General features: G+C 35.7%; 1 protein-coding gene across 1 annotated transcript; it reads left to right on the forward strand.

Moving 5' to 3' along the window:
- Positions 1 to 415: 415 nt before the first annotated feature.
- On the forward strand, positions 416 to 10,620 carry MMP13 (matrix metallopeptidase 13). The gene is made up of 10 exons (XM_063094209.1): positions 416 to 535; positions 623 to 864; positions 1,596 to 1,744; positions 1,921 to 2,046; positions 4,012 to 4,173; positions 5,641 to 5,758; positions 6,726 to 6,859; positions 7,816 to 7,975; positions 9,710 to 9,813; positions 10,520 to 10,620. The coding sequence occupies exons 1-10, from the start codon at positions 416 to 418 to the stop codon at positions 10,618 to 10,620; spliced, it is 1,416 nt and encodes a 471-aa protein (XP_062950279.1).
- The last annotated feature ends 905 nt before the right edge of the window (positions 10,621 to 11,525 follow it).

An 11,525-nucleotide genomic window follows, 5' to 3' on the forward strand; every position in this document is an offset into this window, starting at 1 on the left:
GGTTTCTCTTTACAGGAGTAAATGTCCCATCTTGATATTCTCATTTTCTGAAACAGTAAAAGTAGCTGCTTTCCTACAGGAAGCAAAAAGAAAAAACATTTTCTCAAGTGAAGTGAAAAATTCACTACTCTCTGCTTCTTCCCACACTATCCATAAATATGCTGATGCTGTTTATTTGGCCAGATGGATTTTGAGACCTTTCTGAAACAAGAGATGCCCTCATTTTATATTTCCCTCAAATTCTACCACAAACCACACTTCGGAGGGAAAAAAAAATTTGCCCTGTAAGCATGTTTACCTTCAACTGACTAGGAAGTTGAAACATATCCGTAAGAGATGACTCAACGTCTCAGCCTATAAAAGTTAAGGTGCTTGTCTGTGGAAAGTCAGCAGCCTCTGGGCATAGCCATTCAAGATGCTCCCAGGTGTCCTGGCTGCCTTCCTCTTCTTGAGCTGGACTCAGTGTTGGTCCCTGCCCCTGCCCAGTGGTGACGATGATGATGATGTGTCTGAGGAAGACCTCCAGTTTGCAGAGGTAGAGTATCTTGCCAGTCCCGATGATGTGGTCCTTCTCATAAATTCCCTTCTCTTTTCAAAGCAGGTCATTTTGATCTCTTTCTAGCAATACCTGAAATCATACTACCATCCTCTGAATCCCGCGGGAATCCTGAAGAAGACTGCAGTAAGCTCCATGGTTGACCGGCTCCGAGAAATGCAGTCTTTTTTTGGCTTAGAGGTGACTGGCAAACTTGACGATAACACCTTAGATGTCATGAAAAAACCAAGATGTGGGGTCCCTGATGTAGGGGAATACAATGTTTTCCCTCGAACTCTCAAATGGTCCAAAATGAATTTAACATACAGGTAAATCATAGGCTCTGTTTCTTTAATACTTGTCAATTTTTTTCTTATAGTACTAAGTAGGTCTTAAATATTTAATTGGTAGTTAAGTAAGTCCAGGAATGGCTTTGATACTGTTGTTAAGAATATCTCCTAACATCTGTTATTGTTACATTAACCCAGCATTAGTTTTCAGTGGGCATCTCAAAGTATTTCTTTCAGGGATAAAACCAAAGTAGAAGTAAAAGCGGGTTCACAAAAATGAACAAATATATTACATCAGGCATATTTATTACAAGACTGCTAAATACAGAGAGTTCCACTCTTTCTAGGAACTTTACAGAGCCACTTCATTTATTTGGACTATGTTAATATAATTCCAAACTTTTGGCATGCAAAATAAGTTATATTAAACATCTGTATATTATAAATTCAAGATGCCAAATGATCAGATAAGAGGGCACTTCAGAAAGTTCATGAAAATACTTATATTATCCTTTAATTCTATTTTTCCACGAACTTTTTGAGGAAAAAAGTTCTCTTGTATCTGGACATACTCAAATGTCTGATTGAATTCTTGACTTTTTATCCTTGTATGGCCTCATAGTTAATAAATTCTTTGAAACAGTAAATCTCTAGTAGAACTTTTTAAAAAGTCATTGCGTTTTGTGTTGAAAAGAAATATTCCAAGAAAATATATTCTAAAATAGCTCTTACCTCTCAAAAACTTAATTGGAACTTTCTCTATTGAATAGAATTGTGAATTATACCCCTGATATGTCTCATTCTGAAGTGGAAAAGGCATTCAAAAAAGCCTTCAAAGTGTGGTCCGATGTGACACCTCTGAATTTTACCAGACTTCATGATGACGTTGCTGATATCATGATCTCTTTTGGAACTAAAGGTAATGATGCAGAATCATTTCTGAAACATTTTATATTCTAATTCTTAATTGTTCCCTTTTTATTCCTTCTTTCAGTCATTCATTACTTTTTACAACATTCAACAAAAATTCATCAGACACCAGTGCTAGATACTACTGGGTATAACGAGAGTTTTAACTCTTGCTTTTGTGTGTAGAGCATGGTGACTTCTACCCATTTGATGGGCCCTCTGGTCTGCTGGCTCATGCTTTTCCTCCTGGACCAAATTATGGGGGAGATGCCCATTTTGACGATGATGAGACCTGGACAAGTAGTTCCAAAGGTAATATTTCTTATAAAGATATAAACGAATCATTAGATTATATTAGACAGTGAACTCACTGTTACGAAGTTAAGAAGCATAATAATGAATTATATTTGACATTTGATTGTATTTTCTAAAAAAAAGTTTACCTTACACTTGCTAGTGTGTCTATAAGTGGCATTTCTACAAATCAATGTTAAACTTGAAAAATGAACAAAATCTACTTGATTTATCATTGTGGCTTGAGGGATACTAACTAACTTTGAAGTAGGACTAAAATGTCTTGTATGTCGGCCAAAGTGTTGTTACTGTGGATTACTTTTTGGCATGTTGGGGAAGTACAGTTCATTATAAATATACATCTAAAAATGATTAGGGCTGGATCTATAGGTTATAAATGAATTGGATGTGAATTGAAATAGCTTTTCTTGGGGTAGAAATAGTAAAGGCATAAATTCTGGCAAATTTCTGTTCCCCATTATATGAGTTACTTCTTTCAGACTTGTCTATATCACTCATTTCATAAATATCACTCTGAGAAATTAAGATGCTGTCTTACTCTAAACAGCCTGAGACAGACAAGATGATGGTTGTATTTACAACAGCAAAATAAAACTGCATGTTGAATGAATTCAGTTAGTTAGTAGCAGAATCTTCAAGGCTCAAAATAATTGGGAATGTTAGTTTAGGAAGAAAAGCCACAGATTGCTGCAACTAAGGCTTAACTTTGGAGCTGTTCTGATCCCTGGTTATGACAACTAGAAGTAGTCTTCATACACAGTTGACTTTATTATTCATTTTAACAAAAAGGATTATTTTTCCAAAGAGTAAAACTGAGCCTTAAATAATCAATGCCTCCCACATGTCTTTGGAGGGAAAGGTGATAATTTACGTATTTATGTTCTGGGTATTTCACAGGTAAGGATGGCTTTAGGAAGAAAAAATTACATCTATTATTATTAAGATGGAGTCACAGTAAGCTTCAGAGGATTTAGGTTCCTGCGTAAATTCTGAGTTGGAAATATTAAATAAAAATAAATGAAAATATCCACAAACAAATCTGGATTAATTTTTCAGCCAAAAGCCAGAATAGTATCCAGTACTAGTCATTTCAATGAAGAATTAGTTATCCTTCAGAGTTTGTGATCTCTGATTGCCCTGCAAGATCATTTTCTTCATGCACAGGTAATGATAGCAAAGGGTACTCAAGGTCAAACTGAAACCACAAACTCCATCTTTTATGCAGAAGTAACAATAATCCCTATTGCTTTACACATCTTATTTTTCCTTTAATCTTTTACTATCTTTTCCTCCAACTTAAAATGCCAGTATTTGTAGGTTAGAAATGGGTGGAAAGACTGACTAGAGGATACAATGTAAATACAGTGACATAGTCATCTTCTAGAGGAAAGATGGCTAATCATGTCCAGAGTTTCTGTTTCTCTGAACTCTAGATTATAGAGATATTCTGCAAAGAGTTGTTTGGTTGGAATTTGTTCCCATGCATATACCCAGAGACCCTATTTAGTGCATCCTCCACCCTTGGTCATCAACCCTTTGGAAGCTGTTCCCCATTTGGATGGTGTTCTAGGCAGCAGCCTAGCCATGCACCATGATTTCCCCGCTCCTTATTTAAGGTCATCCCTGTCCATTTTCTTCACCTGACCTGAGAATACAAAGAGCAAATCAGACCTCCTAGAGTCTGCACAGTAAATCTTTATTGATTGCTAATTACATGAGAATAATCTATTGACATTCTAATTGTGTAGTTGGTTATAATCAGATAGAACACTAAACTATTTATAAGGATCAAATCAATATTTTGAATCATCCTCCAAGCAACTGAATGTCAATTTTAAAAAGTAGAAGAAAGAATAAAATAGCCAAGAGAGAAATACAGCAAATGGATGAAGAAAATCATATACTTTCATAAACTGGTGATTGGAGCACCTCATTTTCTCATTGTTTCTTTTTTTCTTACAGGCTACAACTTGTTTCTTGTTGCTGCCCATGAGTTTGGCCACTCCTTAGGTCTCGACCACTCCAAAGACCCGGGAGCACTCATGTTTCCCATCTACACCTACACTGGCAAAAGCCACTTTATGCTTCCTGATGATGATGTTCAAGGAATCCAAGCTCTCTATGGTAACTCTTAATTTATCAGTTATAAAAGCAGAATATAAGCAGTTATAAGAGCAATTATATAATAATTAAATATATTACATATACTTATTTTCTAAATTACTACTGAATTTACCACTGCCAATACGGTGTTCCCAGTTTTGATATTAAACCCTGGGAAAACATACTCATTTTTTTTTTCCAAGTTAAATTAGCTGCTCAAGTAGAAGATATTTCAGTTGCCAAAGCTTTTGCAGAATATAACTCCATGTACTTGTATTTTGTATATTGCAATGTGAATTTGATACCCTCAAAACACCTCTGACATAAGAAAGAAAAATATTTTATTCTTCATTTAACCAATGAAGAAACTAGGTCCTGTAGAGTTCAAATAGTATACCAATAGTAATATAGTAATATACCTGACTGTGAAAGGGAGATCTTAACCAGCTTTTATAAATTCTGGGTATTCTTTCAACCACTCCAATTTGCCACAGTAGAAACCACTCATGTGGCTGGTAGTAGTTTCAATACAACTTCTACGGTGACCATTGCAAGAAATTCTTCCATTTTTTTCCTTCTTCAAAATTTTCAATAATATTTTCAAAATAATTAAATCTCAACACAAACATTTATTTATGAATTACCTGCCATAAATAGAGTTAAAGCCACAATGCATGGTCATCAGTGTAAACACTTCTGAAGCAAATAACTCAAACAACTTTTTCATGCCGTCCCAACCTGTTAGTTTTTCCTGTGGATTTAAATCTACTACAGCAGCTATGTAAGCAAGGGCATAAACTCAAGGATGGCAAAAAGGAATTTGCCAATTTATTTTGCGGTTCTTACTATTTCTACATTATTGTGACCGAGAGACCGATGATAGAACTTAGAACTAGATAGAGAAAAAACAGAGTCGGATTATTGCTGTGCATGCATCCCATCTGTACTCACGTGAGCTGGGGGAAAAGTTACAAACGTGGCAAGTCACATCAGAGTTGCTGAAGGTTTGGCTGGTCCCTGAGATGCAGCTGCACTGTGGCAAACTGGTGAAGCAACATTAGCTGACATTAACAGCTGGTGAAGTAGGCAAGAGAAGGAGCCCCGATGAGAGCTCCCACAGGGATGGTATGCCATCAGAAACAGTTTTAAGAGGAAAGTGGTTCTCAAGAGCGGTTGTGCAAAGCATGGGGAAAATTTTCTCAGTCTTCCCGCCCTCCCTGCCCTCATATTTATCATCAACCTCAACAAACCTAAATTTATAGTTCAGAGAATCTCAAGGGGTCTTGAGGGATGGAAGTAGAGGGGCTGTAAGACCTTGGTAACCCTGGAGGAAGGCAACACCGTTACTTAGGAACCAAAAGACTTACTGCCTTCCCTACAGGGAACCTTCTCTTGCTCTCCATTAGCAGGATCAGCCTGTTGTTCTGTGGCCCAGGTCACCAGTAACATCACCCTCAGTAACTTCCAGCATTCGTTTCACAACTGCAGGTCCAGGAGATGAAGACCCCAACCCTAAACATCCTAAAACGCCAGACAAATGTGACCCCTCCTTATCTCTTGATGCCATTACCAGTCTCCGAGGAGAAACAATGATCTTTAAAGACAGGTACTCTTGAGACCGTGTCATAAAATCTGCATGTGACAAGCATGTGTGAAGCCATGTGTGCATATTGCCAAAACATCCAGTCACACTTCCAAAGGTGAAGTTAGCAGTGAAAATAATAGAACTCTGGGCAGTTTATTCACCTATTTCAGATCAAACAAGTGACTGAGGGATAAACATTATACTTTGCAGTAGATAATCTTGGCCTGCACTTCTTTTTACATCTTTAGTTATAATCTTTCTTATAAAGATAACTAAGTAAATCTAGAAATCCAATTTATTTTTAAGACAGGCAAGTATTGAATTGCTGTATTAATATACTGCTACTCATAACGTCCACAGGAATTTGTTTTGGTATGAAAACACTTTGGTTCTGGATACATATGTTGGAATTTGAGAGAGAGAGAGAGAGAATGCTTTACAACCTAAAAATAAAATATTAATTTTTAATTTCCACATTGTTCCAATATGCTTCTTTGTTCAGTCATTCATCAATTAATTGCTTCCTCATCTGTAATCCAATAGCATTCCCACTCCCTCTATTATAACTATAATTACATTGTGCTCCAGGTGTTTCTCATATATTGGTTTCCCCAGGCCATGAGGTCATGGAAGACATAGTTTATGTAACTTGTGTTTTCTTTCTAGAGCCCAGCACAGTGCCTGGCGCATCTACTTGCCACTTGCAAGATATACAGAATGGAACAAAGAGTGGTCTCAGCTTCTAAAGGACTTAGAGCCTCCTTAATAGCTCTGTGAGATCTCAAACTTGAATACCTTAGGCTAGAGTTAGGATAGCCACAACTTGTAACTGGTGTTTAAAGGGAAATGGAAGTTTTTCCCCCTTCACAGATGTTAGGGAATGGTTGTGTTTAACTTATCTGTATTGATGAGGCAGACAGATGGCTAACAGGATAGAAATGTTGCACTTAAACATGTAAAAAGCTCTGCATTTTTACTTTCATGTTAGATTCTTCTGGCGCCTTCATCCTCAGCAGGTTGATGTGGAGCTGTTTTTAACAAAATCATTTTGGCCAGAACTTCCCAACCGCATTGATGCTGCATATGAGAATCCTTCTCGTGACCTTATCTTCATCTTTCGAGGTGAGCCTTCTACCGGTGAGGCCTCCCACACGACCAGGGTACGCAGTGGCAAATCTGATGCCACGAGACTCAGCAAAATGATCACTACCAAAAACACACCGAAATGAAGAACCAAGTATAGCAAATGGAGACCAAAAAGCTATTCTACCAAATCTCTCCAAATTTGACATGTAAAAGGTTCATGTTATTATCGTATCTACTCTGTTTATATCAATTACGTCAGTTTTTTCTCTTATTTTCTCTTTAAAAATATTTACTGAGAAAACATTGCAACCATGCACATTTTGAAAAAATGAAAAAATATTAACCAGAATTCCCCTTTCTGAAAAGTCAGTTTTTATTTCATTTTCTCACTTCCTTTTCTAGTCCTTCACCATATTTAATACATATTTTTACATATTTATTTCATAGTACAGAGACATTTTCATATTCTGCTTGTTCCCTCGAATAAAATCATGAAAAATTTTCCACATTGCTACTCCATCTTCATGACCATACTTTACATGGCTGCATAACATTCTACTGATGTTTCTATGGTTTGACTATTATAATTAACAGCTTTGATAAAGTTACTTTTTAGAGAAGAAAATAACAACTTTCTAACTGGTATACAATTTCAGTTTCCAATCTAATTTATTGTTCCTACTATGCTATTTAGTCACAAATAAATTTTAATGTATTTTGTCACCCAGCTCATAACAATATTCAAAAGTAATAAATTGCCAAATTAATGGTCATGTTTGGTTGTCTATGTTCATAATTAGGAAATTAGAATATTAAATTCTATTCTTTGAATAATGATCATATTTCTATTTTTATAAACACAGTGACCACAAACACTAAATATTTTATCTCTAAATGTATAAAATGGGTCTTCTTTGTTTAAGTAAATGTTTACATATGGGAGTCCTAATAAATTTCCTTGGATAAGAAAACTGTTCTTTCATTTATTCTAGGTAGAAAATTTTGGGCCCTTAATGGTTATGACATTCTGGAAGATTATCCCAAAAAAATATCTGAATTGGGATTTCCAAAAGAGGTGAAGAAAATTAGTGCAGCTGTTCACTTTGAGGATACGGGCAAGACTCTCTTCTTCTCAGGAAACCAGGTCTGGAGGTAAGGCAGCAGTGTGTACTGACCCATCCGGGTCACAGGGGCAAACTGAGTCTCAAGCATCTGTCACTGCCACAAACTATTATCTCATGAATTATTTTAAATGTCATACCAATCATTCAGTTCTGTTTCAAGTCAGCTCCTCCAGACAGCCCCTCAGATGTATACTTAAAACTTTGAAGCCCTCTTGAAATCACACACACACAGTATTTACCTCTTGTCAACCAATTTTTCTTTCGTATCCATTTGTTGTGCCTCAACCATGGCAAAACCACCTCTTTTACTTTGGCACCTTCGTTCCTTCTGATCTTCTGAATTCTCTTTCTTATCCTCTCCTAATTTGCATGTGGCTCCATCTTCTGTGGCTGGAAAGAACACCAGAGTGGATATTGGAAAAGATGGGTTGAGAGAAGACCCCCATGTCTGCAGAGTCAGCTGATTCACTGGAGAGGTCAGAAAGCTGACAGGCCCATAGTTTGTACAGTCAAACTTTCTGAAAGGCAGGTGGAGCTGGAATATTTAAAATATATGCAGATATTCAGGCAGCACTGGCATTGGAAGCATTGAGGAGGCCAGACCCATGTCTATATTTGGGAATGAGACTATCTCATATGTACTCAACACTTGAAATGTTTAAAATGGAAGCTTTACTCCACCTGTACATATGCACAGCCACATATACAACACACACACACATCCCTGTATATATCAACTTTGCCTTTTAACTTCTTTATCTCTGATGACAACATTTATACCTCTTTAACATTTACTGCCAGCTTGTGCCTGGTACTATATTCCAGTCCCTGTGCTTTTACATTCCCTAACCTTCCCTTATGCAATTTTCATTGCTGGAAGTCCTTTCACTTCATCTCTCCTCCTTGAAATTTTACCCATTGTTTAAAGTTCATTCAAAACATCGTTCATCTAGAAAGACTCTTTCAATCATCCCATTCAGAGGTTATCTGTCCTTTCCCTGTACTCCCATGAGATTTCATGTTTACTCTCCCATGATACTTAACTTCTATCACCTGGTGTTGCAATTATTTGTATACATGTCTTAGCTTTCTTGATAGTTTAGTGGTTCTTACCTTTTGCTTATTGAAACATTCCTCAAGGGTATAAAAAGGTCTCAGTCAGTCACAGTAGTATCTTTCAGTAGCTTCTTCTAGGTTAATATCAGAATGTGCTTGGTTGGCCAGGCCAGGCCAGGGGTATAAGCAGGGGAGAGGGAGTAGGAAATACGCAGTTATGGAAGGAGAAAACTATGCTCCCCTTCCTCCTTTGGTGTTTCCATATGCCCCTGCAGCTTTTTAGCACAGAAATTAAATCTTAAATATTTTTGTATTCATTACTGTACTTAGCAAGTTGTCTTACACATCATGGGAGATCAATACATGACTGCTCAATGCATAAACATACATTTATTTCACTCTAAGAATACTTTCCTAATGACACAGTTTTATAGCAGATACATAATTTCTGAAACAAAAATAAACTGATAACTATCTTTGCAAAGGTAGCCTTTAGGCACATCAACTATTCTCATCAGTCATCCATTATATACCTAATATGGTAATTCCTAATTTTAAAAAGCTACCAGATGTTTTAAATGGACTTAAAATTTCAAAACTCTTGTCAATTTTGAAAGGTGCTGTTAAATTTATTATAATATTTCTAAGGTAATTTCTAAGAAATATAACGTACTTAAGAGTTTCTTTTTTTATTATTATTAAATAGGTATGATGATACTAATCATATTATGGATAAAGACTATCCCAGACTCATAGAAGAAGACTTCCCAGGAATTGGTGATAAAGTAGATGCTGTCTACGAGAAAAATGGTAACTAGTTAATTGCACTGACCTTAAAGGAGGACTTCTGTAGTCCCTCAAAGCACTTTCTCATACAAAGGATTTATATACAGGACTTAGATGTGGTAATAAATGTATAGCAGTTAGGAATTAATAATTTTTGTATGACTATTTGAATAGACAGTAAACAAAAACTAGCACGCTTAGAATAAATGAAAATTGTACTTAATGATTGCTAATTCTATAATTAATTACTTAATGATTGCTAATGCTATAATAAGAGTGACCAAACCATAAACATTACCTTAAATTATGCTTAAAGATGCCAAATGCAAAGGGTGTTGCCAGAATTCAAACTGGGGGTGGAGTCGGGGAGTAATTTATTTATAAAGACTCATACTATCATAATTACACAATTTTTTGCTTTAATTATGAAAAAGGATATTATTCCTAACTTACAATGAATAGCTAATATCAATAATTCACACATCAAAGTTGAAAATAATGACAAGACAATTAATTCTAGATGAAAATTTAGGACAGCTGAGAATATACCTTTTAAAAAAAAAACTGTTAGCAATACATTAAAGCATTTGTAGGGTTTTAAAAGATAAAGGTTGGAACATTGAAAGAAAGTGAGATCTAACAGATTGGACCTTTAATATTTAAAATTTTATTATTTTCAAACTCTGAAACTGTCTTTATTGTCTTTTTTTTTTTTTTTTTTTTTTTGTAGGATATATCTATTTTTTCAATGGACCCATACAGTTTGAATACAGCATCTGGAGTAACCGTATTGTTCGAGTCATGCCAGCAAATTCCCTATTGTGGTGTTAAATGCCTTTAAAAATTTGTTATTTAAGTTCTGGAAAGCATTTGGGATAATTCTTCCAAACATGTGGGGGTGGGGGTGGGGAGGAGGAGAGAGATGGGGGGAAAGCTTAGTTCTGTGAACAAGCTTCAATAAGTTATGTTTGACCATATAGCATCTATACGAATAAGCGTGGCTGGAACCACATTGAAGAATATTAAAGTAATGAAATTGAATATCTCTAAGGATCACCTGATTCTTGTGTGCTATATGGAAACAATGGTGATGAAATTTCCCACACCAGAAATGGGACACACAGTGTGTCGATGATAGTTAGCATAATTTTCAAGTATATTTATAAGGAAACTTTACAAAGGCAGAGAAGTAAGTCACATTTATATAATTGAAAATCATCTTTACTAAAAGTGTAAAATAGTATGAAAATGGAATTTGGGGAAATATGTGGTAACCATACAAGAACATAGATAAACCAAAGGGAAATGTCTGTAATGAACAGATTGTAGAAAACTTTCCAAGGAAATAATTTGGGTTTTGCACTGAGAATGTTCCGACGAACATGCCCCTCTTCACACAGACACTAAGAAAATTTCAAAGTGACTGAAGATAAGAGACAAAGACTTATTTACGGTGAGGACAACAGATGTGGCCCTTGGATTCTGTTTACCTTTTACTTTTGGCAATGACTCAGGGCTGCTCTCAAACAAGACAAATATTTCTTTGTATATTTATAGAAGATAAAGAGAGACAATTTCTCTTATTGTCAAAATATTCTAGGTCATTCAAAAGTCACACAGTAAAAATTAAAATTGCTATCAAAATAATCTAAGGCCATGGCATCACTTTCTCATAAATCATTTGATTATGTAAGACTAAAAATAGTGTTTCAACCCTATTTTATCTAGCTATTTTA

Source organism: Cynocephalus volans, chromosome 4 (genome assembly GCF_027409185.1).
Source record: "Cynocephalus volans isolate mCynVol1 chromosome 4, mCynVol1.pri, whole genome shotgun sequence".
Lineage (NCBI taxonomy): Eukaryota > Metazoa > Chordata > Mammalia > Dermoptera > Cynocephalidae > Cynocephalus > Cynocephalus volans.

What these genes read in the sequence shown, in the direction of transcription:
- MMP13 (XM_063094209.1), top strand. Translation starts at nt 416, where the DNA reads ATGCTCCCAGGTGTCCTGGCTGCCTTCCTCTTCTTGAGCTGGACTCAG. An exon ending in CCTTATCTTCATCTTTCGAG is followed by an intron (nt 6,860 to 7,815) that starts GTGAGCCTTCTA and finishes CATTTATTCTAG; the next exon opens with GTAGAAAATTTTGGGCCCTT. An exon ending in TGCTGTCTACGAGAAAAATG is followed by an intron (nt 9,814 to 10,519) that starts GTAACTAGTTAA and finishes TTTTTTTTGTAG; the next exon opens with GATATATCTATTTTTTCAAT.